This window comes from Acartia tonsa, chromosome 10 (assembly GCF_053477335.1).
Source record: "Acartia tonsa isolate MP-2025a chromosome 10, ASM5347733v1, whole genome shotgun sequence".
In the NCBI taxonomy this organism is placed as follows: domain Eukaryota; kingdom Metazoa; phylum Arthropoda; class Copepoda; order Calanoida; family Acartiidae; genus Acartia; species Acartia tonsa.
In genome coordinates, this window is record NC_137269.1 from 24167327 (window position 1) to 24181633 (window position 14307).

General features: G+C 31.8%; 1 protein-coding gene across 1 annotated transcript in view; it reads left to right on the top strand.

Moving 5' to 3' along the window:
* The window catches only part of LOC145329684 (netrin receptor UNC5B-like), a 153825-nt gene that overhangs the window by 56280 nt on the left and 83238 nt on the right, over window positions 1–14307 (top strand). The window contains exons 4-6 of the mRNA XM_080174044.1: window positions 6620–6825; window positions 7805–7930; window positions 8124–8301. Of these exons, the coding sequence (XP_080030170.1) occupies window positions 6620–6825; window positions 7805–7930; window positions 8124–8301 (510 nt within the window). The remainder of the gene's footprint in view (window positions 1–6619; window positions 6826–7804; window positions 7931–8123; window positions 8302–14307) is intronic.

Sequence of the window (14307 nt, forward strand, 5' to 3'; positions counted from 1 at the left end):
CTGACCAATAAATGACAGGGGTTATAGCAACCTGAATTGACAATTTCACCCTGTTATAATATCATAATAAATATATTTAACATCCATTGCTAAAGTTAAAGAAACAGTAATGATAAACTTACAAAAGTTCTGTTGTATTGGTCTATTTTCTTTTGCAAAGACGTACAGATAGCGTTAATTATATTTAGAATTGTTACTCTTTCCCAGCATAAAAAAAGGTTTAATTAATAGTCTGTTCTGTCCTTATACAAACAATGTTTTTATTAAAGAAGAGGAATTAAGCATTAAATAGAAAATGGTTAAGAACAAGTAGGGTGCGGCCATTTATACAACTAGCTGAAGTACAGTCACTGTGTTTTTGACAATGTTTGCGTTTATGTCAATTTGCTGCCATAAAAACTTACATTTTACACCTATGCAATTTAATGAAACTGTTAAATTCACTGTTTTTTGTGACAATGCTCTATTTTTTTTATCAATTTAAGAATTTTTGCTAGAAATTTGCGCTAGAGACCTTTTGGTTAGCCTAAAACCTGCCTTGGTCCTATAGTTTTTAAAGAAGGCACTTTAACCAGTTAGAAATCTTAATGGACACAACGAAAATTTTTAGTAAATATGTATAATTTGTTGCAGAAAAAATAACTTTCAGATCAAAAATTACAATTTTTAACAGGGCAGAATTTTTTATCCAAAAAACTGACAAATATTTACTATATTTGTAAATATGTACGATTATTTTTATAAATGAAGAATACCACAAATATTATAAAGATAAGGAAAAAATAAAACAAAAAGTATTTTTTTTTTATATAGACAGAAATATGGAATACGAAAAAAAAGTGTTCTTTAAACTTAAAAAGATTGGAAGATTTCTTTTAGAAAGTGAAAGATAATATTTTTTCAAAATAAAAATGCAAAAAATGTAATTATATAACTATTAATATATTTACTGAAAAAGTATATAGAAATTTTAAAAAAGAAACACCATTTTCATATTTTATCTATCTATATCTACATATTTATTAAGCTATAAAAAATCACCATTGAGACAAAATATATTGGTTTTTTTTTCTAACACAAGATAGTACAAAATTTTATAAATATTTGTTAAAAAAATAACGTGTTAATACACCTTTTTGCTAATTAAGTCATTATAATGAGTAAATATTCATTAAAGTAAACAATTTTTTATAGAAAAATAAATATATAGATAATGATTTCACTTTTTATATAAACTACAGTTTAAGTTTTTAAACAGCTTCATAGCTTAATTTCTCACAAAAATAACATAATTGTAAAAGCTATAGAACGTAAATTCTCTGATATGTTCTTTTTTATTTATACATATTAAAGTAAAATAATAAGAGGGCACGAACTATATGCAACTACCTATCGGGGAGAAAACCCTGTGCCGACTCTGTTTGGGTCTTTGAAATCAGCTATTAGCGTCGGAAACATAAACACAGCAGAGTCCCTACAATGGAACAGAAAGCAATTTGCTAGCAGACGAAAAGGGTCTCCATCTCTTGCGCCTTAAATATATATATATTTTTTTTCTCTCTCTCTCTCTCTCTCTCTTTCTTTCTTTCTTTCTTTCTATATCTATCTATTTCTCTTTCGTTCTATATATCTTAGTATCTAATCTTTTAATGCTGTTAATTACAAGTAGTATATTTCCTTCTAGCCAGGCGCTAAGTAATAGATAAATTTATGATTTCCATAAATCAACGTTCTTATATAAAAGTAACAGGATCTCTGTCTGTCTGTGTATGTGTACCGAGGAATTTCGCTAACCTTTCAACCGATATAGTTCTCCTTTACAGTGTGTATTTCTTTCAATTTGCCTATCCTAAACTGCCTTTTAGTTATTAACATTGCTTAGTATGATGTACCATTCGGATGAGCTAAATTTTAAAAATTTTCCTCTATTTTTTCTTTATCGATGTTTTTTAGTAGAACTTTATGAAAAAAAACCAGTTAAGTTTAATGTGGTTAGAATATTTTATTTTAAGAATTGGTCGGCAAATCATGTTACTTTTCTTAACAGTCATAGAGTAGTTTAAATTGATATATACCCAAGACTAACAAACATACACTCTATAAAGTAGCTCCAGCATTTTAAATTACAATCACACGCCTACAATTTTTGGTAGATTTGCAAGAACTCCTCAAAGAACTCATTTTTCATTTATTTAGCGGACTGCCTACCCATTAGGTGTTATTAAGTTTAAGCTAACATTTATTTTATATTAGTTGACATATTATTAGCATGCTAAACACCTTGGGTAGTATTTAAAGTACCAATAACAAACTCTTTGATTGCTCGACCTTTGTTTGGAAGTCCTAAGTAAAGTGTAAAGAGTTGTGTTCCTCCTACTGTGGAAGTCACGCACGTGACAAAGCAGCAGTTAATACCTACTTTATAATGCAAAGTGGGAACCCGATTGATTGGAAACTCGACTACAAAGAATCGTTTTTTAGCTAACCAAATTATTTTTCAGTTTTGTGGAAACTCCTTATTTTTCTCATATTTAAGCATCCTTTTGCTAATTCTCACCTTCACTATCATTAACAATCTTAGGGATAGGCACATGGAAGTTAAATTAATTTTCTCACAATATCCTCAATTTTTAGTATAATAATTATGTTTTTTTCTGAGATTGACATATCCCTCTGTTATCTTTAATTTAACCCATATTAATCGATATAATATTACTTGGATGGTGCACCAGAATTTCAAATACTCTTATAAAGTGAAGCTCGCAGCTGGCTTAAATAACAATACTTTCTATTCCACCCACTTTACCCTAACCCATCCCTTCCTACTGGATTAAAAAACTGACTAATAAGCCTGTTAGCAACCTGAATTTACGGCAATTTTTTTGCCCTGTCAATATATCCACGTATTTCCTACATCAATTCCCATATTTCAATGTAGAGTATGTTTGTCTTTTCTCATTAAAAATTTGATTTATAACAAGAACGAAAAGATTAAAATAGATTTAAAAGCACAGTTAATTAGCTATCAATTTGAGATCTATATTTGTTTTATTTTTAAGAAGGAAATAGGTTATAAATTTAATCTGACCGACTTAGCCCGACCGACCCCTACCTTATCTTTCCCTCCTCACTTTCCCTTTTTCATGCTGTTTGACACTCCCCTTTCATAAAGAGTCATAAAGTTAATCTTTCTCAACTCCTCCCATTCATTAGCATTTCCCCGTAAAATGAAATTCAAACAACACTGCGAATACTTCATTTCTGCAGATTAATCTTCAAATCTCATGATATTTGTAAGGGCTCGGCTGCCGCCTATAATCAACCCCTTATAATTAAAAAATGCCTGGAAGTCTAAACCTGATCCAAGTATAGCAATTCCTGTTAAAAAATATTTAAAAAATCCTTTTTAGTTTTAGTCGCGTCTGCCAAGCCCCGAAATTTGTTTGCTATTTAGGTAGTTTTTTCGGCTTTTGAAAATACGTTTATTAAAAATCTTTATTGTTATAGTAAAAACGGGTTCTTTTGCGGAATTGATTAGCACTCTAATATATTGACTTTTGTTTTTTTGTTTGTTTGGTAAAAGTAGGCCCGGATAAAGTGACAGGGAACATGGACTACTTTAACGGGAAAGCGTAATTTCTTGACGATAGATTTGAGATATGAATCAGGGAGTAAGGGAGGGGACAATGGATCGAATATTCAATTTTTAGGAGTCTTAGACTTTGGGGACTGGCTTAAAGGGAATATGCAAGAATTTAGCAGTTTCTAACCAATCTTGGGGACCAATTATGAATGACGTCACGCAAAATCATGCATAATCTCGCGGCAAACTAGCGCGTCAACAAAAAGATAAACAATAACAAGCAGACAGAATATTTTGATTTTGAAAATTATTTTGTAAATTGAATCATTTCATTTTTTATATCTAATTCTTGTTTAATGTTAATTCATTCCGATTAGTGCGTTGTAGAAAGAAATTATATTAAGATTATTAGTTATTATGAGCAAAGCCTTCCTATAATTAGGTCCCGCACATTTGTACGTCCGTAACGGTTAGCTCTTTTCGTTACTTTAGACATGTTAGATGTTTCTTATTGATTTAATGTAAAGGCAAAAGATTTTTGTCTTTAGCTTAATATTTCTGTAATTAATGATCCGATTAATTTAAAAATTTTAGGGAAAATTCACGAAGTCCTGAGTTGTTCAAGGTTTGTTTATCATTAAAATCCCAAGATGGTGTTGTTTTATTTTTCTGTCCTGGATGCTAGGAGCGCAGCTACCAGTTATCCTAAGATATGTTACTTAAACCTTAGGATTTTTAAAATTAAGATGTACTTATGTTCTTAACTATTTTATTTATGTAGTATGAAATTTTGACGCAAGGTATCTCATTTTTATTTCGTTAAATGAAATAACTTGAGTTAAAAGTTCTGTAGGAAGGTAATTGTTTTAGTAAGTTTTATAATATAATTATTTAAAGGCTTTTTCATGTCTAAGCTTTTTAATAAATACAATAAAAAAATTTGGGTAAAAGAAGTTGTAAAAGTAAAATGGTCAGTTTCCTTAATTTTCCGAAGTTTAAATAATAACAATTATGGAAATGAATGGTAAACAAGGGTTTTGATCTCAAGAATCAAAGGCTTGTAGTAAAGCATCAGTTTAAGGATGGTGCATTTCGAATTAAAAACAATTCAAAAAGTCAAAATTTCCATTAAAGGTTGCTATATTGCAAATACTTGTTTTATCTGGAAATATCTGGGTTTTCAACCTTAAAGGGTCACAACTATAAAATTGAATTAACTGCCCATTGTCCCCTCCCTTACTCCCTGGATATGAATACTATAAAAAATGTATCCTAATATTATTCCATATATTTTTAAGTTAAAAATAGTTATTAAACGTGGATATTAAAATGAAATACTATAAAGTTTAAACCAGTTTTGTTAGGCTAACAAAAGTGGTTTTAATCTTATAATTTTTATTTAGATATCTACGAAAAATGATCTAATTCGATGCAATACATGATTTTTCAGTTTGGCTAAGTACTGGTTCTAATCCAACGTATATTAATCGGTTACAAAGCCATAATAAAAAAATCATCCTTTTTTATCTTTCATTGACGTATTCCAGTATCCCTACATAAAAGTAAACAATTATTTTAATAATCATCTGCTTATTTTAAAATGTTTATTTAAGATACTTTTCAGCAAACATGCTATTTGTATTTTATATATCTTAAAATCCCCAACTCTGACTCTCTTTTGTTAAACAAGTATAAACAGTCCAATTGCTTAGAAACTAAAAAAAAGATACTTTTAAAATTTGTCTCTTTGTTCTGTTTGTTGATATATTTGTCTGTCTGTTTGTTTTTCCGTCTGTCAATAAAATCAAGGGGGGGAAATTGTTTAATTAGTATCGGATGTTATAGGTATTATTATCCAATAAGTTTTAATACCTTTTTTTTACAAGCAAAACTTTAAAAATTTGTTGCTATACGTCAAAATGGTACCTAGAATGTTAAGCTTTTAGTTTCTTAAACTCTAGGGGCACTCGAGTTTTATTAGACCCCCCCCGCTTTTTTTCAGTTTTAAAAAGAAAAAGTTTTATCCACCCCTTATTTTTTTAGTGGGTTGAGGTATACATACACTACTTAAAATAGTTATAAACATTCCCATGACCTATAAGAAGCTATATTGTAAAGAAGAAACATATCGGTTCAGCTTTTAGCAAGTTCCTTAAAAGTAAAATCTAAGATATACTTTAAAGAACAAACTTCTTCAAATTCTACTCTGTATTTCTCACTTCAGCTGACGATGACATCATAAATAAGACAATTGAGTTATCGATTTAAATGGTGTAATATTTGTGTTACATTTAATTTAAATAAACTTTCAACTCAAAGAAATTACTTCGTATCGATGGAACATTTCCATCGATACGAGTCGAGGCGTAAGGTATATTAACTATTTTTAACTGAGAAATAATCTATGTTGGCTATAAATCTTGTGCCTTTATCTAATGGGGTAAAAAATCTGTAAATGATAAGTCTATTTGATAGCTCTATTGGTGAGAATTTCCTGGTTTAAATGATCATGTTTATTGGACATTATCCGCCAGTAATTGTACCCTACTCTACTCTAATATGGTCATTTTTACTTAATAAAATTATCATTATCAATATTTATTAGTGTCAGAATCGCATTATTTACTCTTTGTAGCTTTTAGTAGCGTAGCTATTTTACAACTTAAAATGTCTGTTTTTTATGTAACGTTTGTCATTGCGTGTTTATTTTCGCTCATTCTATTCAATTTTCACTCTTTTTGTTGTTGTAAATTTTCTTGAATTTATTACAGCCCAATAAAAATATTTAATAAATTTAAAGAAGTAAATTTAAAGAATGGCGAATATAAGAATCAAATAGTATTTAATGATAAAATTATATTGTTATAAAAATAACAGTTTTCTTAAAAAACATTAAAGCATAAAAAAAAGAAAGTTTACATTGCCTTAGGTAAGCAACCAACAAATACTTAGATCTTTAGTTATCGCCTTTTTAGTGCTTATTTTTTTATTATGGCAGGTGTCCTATATTTAGATTTTAAAAATATTATTTTTTAGGAGGTGAACTTCCTGACAACTTTGAGAACACATCAAGCTCTACCAATGATGACAAAACTCTGCAGCCGCACATTCAGCTGCCGCCCAACCTGGACAGCCAGCTGCTTCCCGACAGCCTGCCAGCTGCTGGCGCCAGGCCTGTCTTCCTGACTGAACCAGAGGATAGCTATGTCATTAAATCTCGTCCTGCAGAATTGAGCTGTAAGGTAAAAAAAGTTTCCGTTTTTTCTGAACATTTTAGAAATCATTTTTCAGCATGCTTTCAAAACTGATTAATATTCGCTGGATTAGAACCGGTTCTCGGCAATACTAAAAAAATTATGTATAGCATCGTAAAATATACAGTTTTTTACGAATATAAAATATACAATCATATATATAATTGTTCTTTTTGATATCCGCGTAAAGCTGTTTTTAATACGACACAGTTCAAATGAAGGTGCTTTGACTTTTGTGTCAGAACCAAAATTGGGACATAGTGCATTTCATTACCCCAGGTTAGGTAACTTCATTTCACTTTTCAATAAAATCTAAAATGCAGCAGTTTTTCAGAAAATTAAATTTAAAAATTTCAAGTTCAATTTTTACCCACTAGGAGTTACCGCATAATCATGACAAGAAAAGCAAAGATTATTTATTTAAAATTTTGAACAACTTTGCTTTTATAAAGTTCTTCAAAAAAAACACTCCTGAAGTGAGTTAATTAATGACCATTTTTATCAATTGCTTTGCTAAGGTAACGGAAATTCAGCCTTAAATAAATCATATATAGAGAGGTTTTATGACTGACTTTATGAAAGCAAAGTTGTTCAAAATTTTAAATAAATAATCTTTGTTTTTCTTGTCATGATTATGCGGTAACTCCTAGTGGGTAAAAATTGAACTTGAAATTTTTAAATCTAATTTTCTCAAAAACCGCTGCATTTTAGATTTTATTGAAAAGTGAAATGAAGTTACCTAACCTAGGGTAATGAAATGCACTATGTCCCAATTTAGGTTCTGACACTAAAGTCAAAGCACCTTCGAAGGCACTGTGACGATGCGATGAATAACAGTTACTGTTTTATAATAGGGTAAAGTTATCATCTTTTTTGGATCATGTAAACAGTCAAGCACAGGAATGCTTGTTTAATATGACAATCTTGTAAATACTTTTGTAAATAATTAATAATAAACAATCTCTAGGTTGTGCACGCCACGGGTGTCCATATCCTGTGCAACGACGACATTCAGAAGCAAGCGCGCACAGAGGAGTACACACAGCGCAGCATAAACATCACTGAGGCCAAGGTCAAGATAAATCGTGATCAGGTATAAAAAGATTTGTATATGTTACATATGCAAGGAAAAAGAACAGACAAATATTAAAAAGTAGATAAACTGTCGTCATATGAATCTTCTCACAAAAGTTCAGCAGTGACAGACGGACAGACAGACAAGTGGAAATGTAGAGGTGCTTAGTTACTAAAAATGAAATGGACAAATCATTTTAAAACTTTCCTAGGTTGAAGAATTCTTTGGTGATTACCACTGTGCGTGTGTGGCGTGGTCTGCCAATGGCAGTGCCAAGTCTCGCCTCGCCCTTGTTACCATCGCCTTCCTGAAGAAAGAGTTTGAGACGCCGCCGTATTCTGACCAGACCAGGGTTGGCCAGCAGCTGGAAGTTCGCTGCCATCCACCAAAGGATTGGATACTAAATTTTCTTGATAAATCTTAAAATCTAAATAAGATAGTCAATCAAATTAATCGATGGGGTTTAGTGTTTAAGTATGTGTTTAGTGCCCGAGGAACATGAGGATGGATATCACCGCTTTTGGCAAACCTATTTTATTGATGTCATAGATGGAAAGAAACCCCCTAGAAAAGATATGGGGCATATGGTATTTTCTGACGTCAATGGATTAGGTAGGCCAAAAGCAGTAGAATCTATCCCCATTTTGTTAGGGCTCTTTAGACAGCTACGCTGTTTAAAATTCTAGGTCAATAGTCTAAAACCCGGCCCACTGTAGTCTCTCTCGATCAGTCCTCCCAATTCTTCCTTCTACGAAGGTTTTACGCCGGATTTACGTCCACCTAATTAAGTATAATAAGTAAAATAGCCCATGAGGGAGGGGACATTTGTTACACTAGTCGCCAAAGTCTTATATAAACGTTTTCTTATTCGTTGGCTCAACAATCTTTGGGACTTTTATTAAATTTTGATTGGTTGGTTTAAATAGTTGAGTGTCCAAACGTTTCAACCACTAATTGTAATCTACACAAAGGGTAAATTTGTGTATTATTATTGGGGATGTGCATTAATGTACCGGCTATTGTCTTATGATAATAGCCAGAGTTTAAAATCCAATTGTATCCATTAGATCTTTTCATGAAAATACCCATTCTCGAATTTCATTCTTCTGCTAACCTAAAAAGTTACTTTAGGGGCCTAGAAATACATGTACAAAATTTCAGCTCTTTATCTCTACTGGCGACCTAGCGCCAGGCATGTAAAATATCAACAGATAACGGTAGCACGGCGGTTTTAACAATATCTCAGTAATGTGCAGGTTTTAAGCTCTTCTGCATATTTCAATTTAAACACATAAGGCCAAAGATATTATATCCAAAAAATCTTTTGTCAAAGTCTACTCTACACCTAGCGCCAGTCAGTTATCTAAAATCATGCATTTTATACCTGTGAAAAATGAAATCGCCAGCGCTAGGTGTAGAGTAGACTTTGACAAAAGATTTTTGGGATATCATATCTTAGGCCTTGTGTGTTTAAGTTGAAATATGCAGAACACCTAAATTCACCTTCCAAGCCATTCTCTATGCATTTTAAATTTTTTAATGAAATAACGGGATTTCAAAACTGCCTTTTGAAAAGGCCTAAAAAGTTTCTTTTTTTGTCCCTTTTTTCACTGTTTATAGTTACAACTTATTAAGATATTATTCTCAGTTAAAAAAAAATTGGCGCTTGCAGTACCAAAACCGGCAAAAACAGGCAGTTAAACTTCTGTACCCCTACTTAACCCCCTAATAGAATCCCCTCTATCTCGGCTCCTGTTACAGATAGAGACGTAAAACTTTTTTTTTTCTGGTGGTTATGTGTATTTTTAAAGAAAATTACTTTTGTAGTCATAGCGGTCAGACCGCTCCTTATCTGCTTTTTAGCGGCCATCCGCTAAATATTAAAACTGCTGTAGAGCAGCCAATTTTAAAGCTAAGAAAACCAAATTTTATGACGAACTATTATTTTTTATAACAAAAAATACCTTTTCTGACCATCGTCGAAAAACGACAAATAACGGAAACCGCCAATTTTGGCGGTAAAATGGCGGTTGGTGGCACTAAATAATATTTTTATCTGTTTATAGTTACAATTTATTAAGATATTATTTTCAGTTAAAAAAAAATTGGCGTTTCCAGCCTTAAAACCGGCAAAAACAGGCAGTTAAACTTCTGTACCCCTACTTAACCCCCTAACGCACCCCCCCCCCCCCTCTATCTTGGCTCCTGTTACAGATAGAGACGTAATACTTTTTTCTGGTGGTTCATGTTTATTTTTAGAGAAAATTACTTTTTCTAGTCATAGCGGTCAGACCGCTTCTTATCCGCTTTTTAGCAGCCAGCCGCTAAATATTAAAACTGCTGTAGAGCAGCCAATTTTAAAGCTAAGAAAACCAAATTTTACGACGAACTATTATTTTTTATAACAAAAAAATACCTTTTCTGACCATCGCCAAAAAAACGACAAATAATGGAAACCGCCAATTTTGGCAGTAAAATGGCGGTTGGCGGCGCTAATTAATATTTTTATCTAAGAAAACCAAATTTTATGACGAAGTATTATTTTTTATAACAAAAAATCTTTATTTTTTTATTGTACTACATAAGTTTTGTTGTACCTCATTTTTATTTTATTTGTCAAAATTTATTCAGAAAGTACCATGTGATCAATCATATATATTTATTCATACTTTTCTACAATTTTTGTGTGTCAAATCAGATTGATTCCTAGATTTTTAAGTTCTTGGGAAAGTGGTGTTACCCTCCCCCAAATTAGTTATAAACCTTCCCAGGACCTAAGAGAAGCTACCCTGTTATGGGGAACCATATCAGTTCAGCAGTTAGTGAGATCCTTCAGTACAGAGAGACATAAAAACAAACATCCTGTTATCCCCCCTAAATAAAATATCATTCCCCCCCCCCCCCGCCTAATAAACACATTGGACGTCCTTGAAGGGGAGACTGGTAATATTACTACAATTATTTTTTACACTATATCAATATTAAATATTTTACAAAAGTTTATATAAAGACAACCATAGACACAATTTTTCTCACTATCACTGATTATAAACTTTTTTTTGTTAGATTCTATAAAAATAGGTCCTTCACTTATTGTATCCACCTTTCAACTAAAATCAAAAGACATTTCTAAAGTCATTTTATGCATACTAGCACATAAGAATCACCGGCAACTTCGTTTTCTGTCAATGATCCAGAATCTTTCTATCAACAATTAAATTTTGAAAATACATCTTGCATTTGAAAAGGAAAATAAGAAAGATAATATGTAATAGGATGGAAAAGATCATCATGATGTTTTTAATAATTAGATTTGTATATTTTGATTTTGTTTTTTACCCTTTGTAGACAAATTGATAATATTTCTAGGATCATGGAAAGAAAACAAAGTCATTCCTAAATTAGGACAGGAAGGACAGAAGTCACCTTCCTAGGAAGGACATAAGTAGCCTTCCTTATGTGAGAATTTGTTAGATGAAGGGCATAACATGCCTCCCTTAACAAAGATTTTGCAAGATTGAGGACATAAGCAGCCTCCCTTCACCTCACAAAACCTAGCTTTTAGATCATTCACATAGCAAAATCTTGCATAAAATTGGTTTTTGGTCCATCAAATAGCAAAATATTGGAAAACTTAGCTTTTCTGTCCTTCACATAGCAAATTCTTGCAAAACATTGCAAATTCTTACAAAACATAGCAAATTCTTGCAAAACATAACAGTTTTTTACAAAACATAGCAAATTCTTGCAAAACATAGCAAATTCTTACAAAACATAGCAAATTCTTGCAAAACATAGCAAATTCTTACAAAACATAGCAAATTCTTAGAAAACTTAGCTTTTCTGTCCTTCACATAGCAAATTCTTGCAAAACATAACAAATTCTTACAAAACATAGCAAATTCTTGCAAAACATAGCAAATTCTTGCAAAACATAGCAAATTCTTGCAAAACATAGCAAATTCTTGCAAAACATAGCAAATTCTTAGAAAACCTAGCTTTTCTGTCCTTCACATAGCAAATTCTTGCAAAACATAGCTAATTCTTACAAAACATGGCAAATTCTTGCAAAACATAGCAAATTCTTGCAAAACATAGCAAATTCTTGCAAAACATAAGAATTTGCAACAATTTTTTACAAAACATAGCAAATTCTTGCAAAATATAGCAAATTCTTACAAAACATAGCAAATTCTTGCAAAACATAGCAAATTCTTACAAAACATAGCAAATTCTTGCAAAACATAGCAAATTCTTACAAAACATAGCAAATTCTTGCAAAACATAGCAAATTCTTACAAAACATAGCAAATTCTTGCAAAACATAGCAAATTCTTGCAAAACATAGCAAATTCTTGCAAAACATAAGAATTTGCAAGAATTTGCTATGTAAAGAACAGAAAAGCTAGGTTTTCCAAGAATTTGCTATGTTTTGCAAGAATTTGCTATGTTTCGCAAGAATTTGCTATGTTTTGTAAGAATTTGCTATGTTTTGCAAGAATTTGCTATGTTTTGTAAGAATTTGCTATATTTTGCAAGAATTTGATATGTGAAGGACAGAAAAGCTAAGTTTTCCAATAATTTGCAATGTTTTGCAAAAATTTGCTAGGTTTTGCAAGAATTTGCTATGTTTTGCAAGAATTTGCTATGTGTTGCTAGAATTTGCTATGTTTTGCAAGAATTTGCTATGTTTTGCAAGAATTTGCTATGTGAAGGACAGAAAAGCTATGTTTTGTGAGTTTTTGCTATGTGAAGGACAGAAAAGCTAAGTTTTGCAAGATGAAGGACACAAGCAGCCTTCCTAATGTAAGAATTTGTCAGACAAAGGACATAAGTTACCTCACTGAAGTTAGATTTTGTTAGATGAAGGACATAAGTAGCCTTCCTTAGATCAATTAGATCAATTTCCAGTGACTTTTGTCCTAATTAGGAATGACTTTGTTTTTTTTCCTATTTCTAAATGTTAATTTATTTAATTGCCTGCGTCTGGCATCTGACCAAAATAAAAATCTATTACATTAGTTTCAACAATTAACTGTGGACATTAATCAGCCAATTTTTGTATGAAGTCTTTTATTGTGATCATAAACAGATAAAAATATTAAAAAATATAAATTGGCGGTTTCCGTTATTTGTCGTTTTTTGGCGATGGTCAGACAAGGTATTTTTTTGTTATAAAAAATAATAGTTCGTCATAAAATTTGGTTTTCTTAGCTTTAAAATTGGCTGCTCTACAGCAGTTTTAATATTTAGCGGCTGGCTGCTAAAAAGCGGATAAGAAGCGGTCTGACCGCTATGACTAGAAAAAGTAATTTTCTCTAAAAATAAACATGAACCACCAGAAAAAAGTATTACGTCTCTATCTGTAACAGGAGCCGAGATAAAGGGGGGGGGGGGGTCTGTTAGGGGGTTAAGTAGGGGTACAGAAGTTTAACTGCCTGTTTTTGCCGGTTTTGGTGCTGGAAGCGCCAATTTTTTTTTAACTGAGAATAATATCTTAATAAATTGTAACTATAAACAGATAAAAATATTATTTAGCGCTGCCAACCGCCATTTTACCGCCAAAATTGGCGGTTTCCGTTATTTGTCGTTTTTCGGCGATGGTCAGAAAAGGTATTTTTTTGTTATAAAAAATAATAGTTCGTCATAAAATTTGGTTTTCTTAGCTTTAAAATTGGCTGCTCTACAGCAGTTTTAATATTTAGCGGCTGGCCGCTAAAAAGCGGATAAGGAGCGGTCTGACCACTATGACTAGAAAAGTAATTTTCTCCAAAGATACACATAACCACCAGAAAAAAAGTTTTACGTCTCTATCTGTAACAGGAGCCGAGATAGAGGGGGGGGTCTGTTAGGGGGTTAAGTAGGGGTACAGAAGTTTAACTGCCTGTTTTTGCCGGTTTTGGTGCTGGAAGCGCCAATTTTTTTTTAACTGAGAATAATATCTTTATAAGTTGTAACTATAAACAGTGAAAAAAGGGACAAAAAAAGATACTTTTTAGGCCTTTTCAAAAGGCAGTTTTGAAATCCCGTTATTTCATTAAAAAATTTAAAAGGCATAGAGAATGGCTTGGAAGGTGAATTTAGGTGTTCTGCATATTTCAACTTAAACACATAAGGCCTAAGATATGATATCCCAAAAATCTTTTGTCAAAGTCTACTCTACACCTAGCGCTGGTGATTTCATTTTTCACAGGTATAAAATGCATGATTTTAGAAAACTGACTGGCGCTAGGTGTAGAGTAGACTTTGACAAAAGATTTTTTGGATATAATATCTTTGGCCTTATGTGTTTAAATAGAAATATGCAGAAGAGCATAAAACCTGCACATTACTGAGATATTGTTAAAACCGCCGTGCTACCGTTATCTGTTGATATTTTAAGTGCCTGGCGCTAG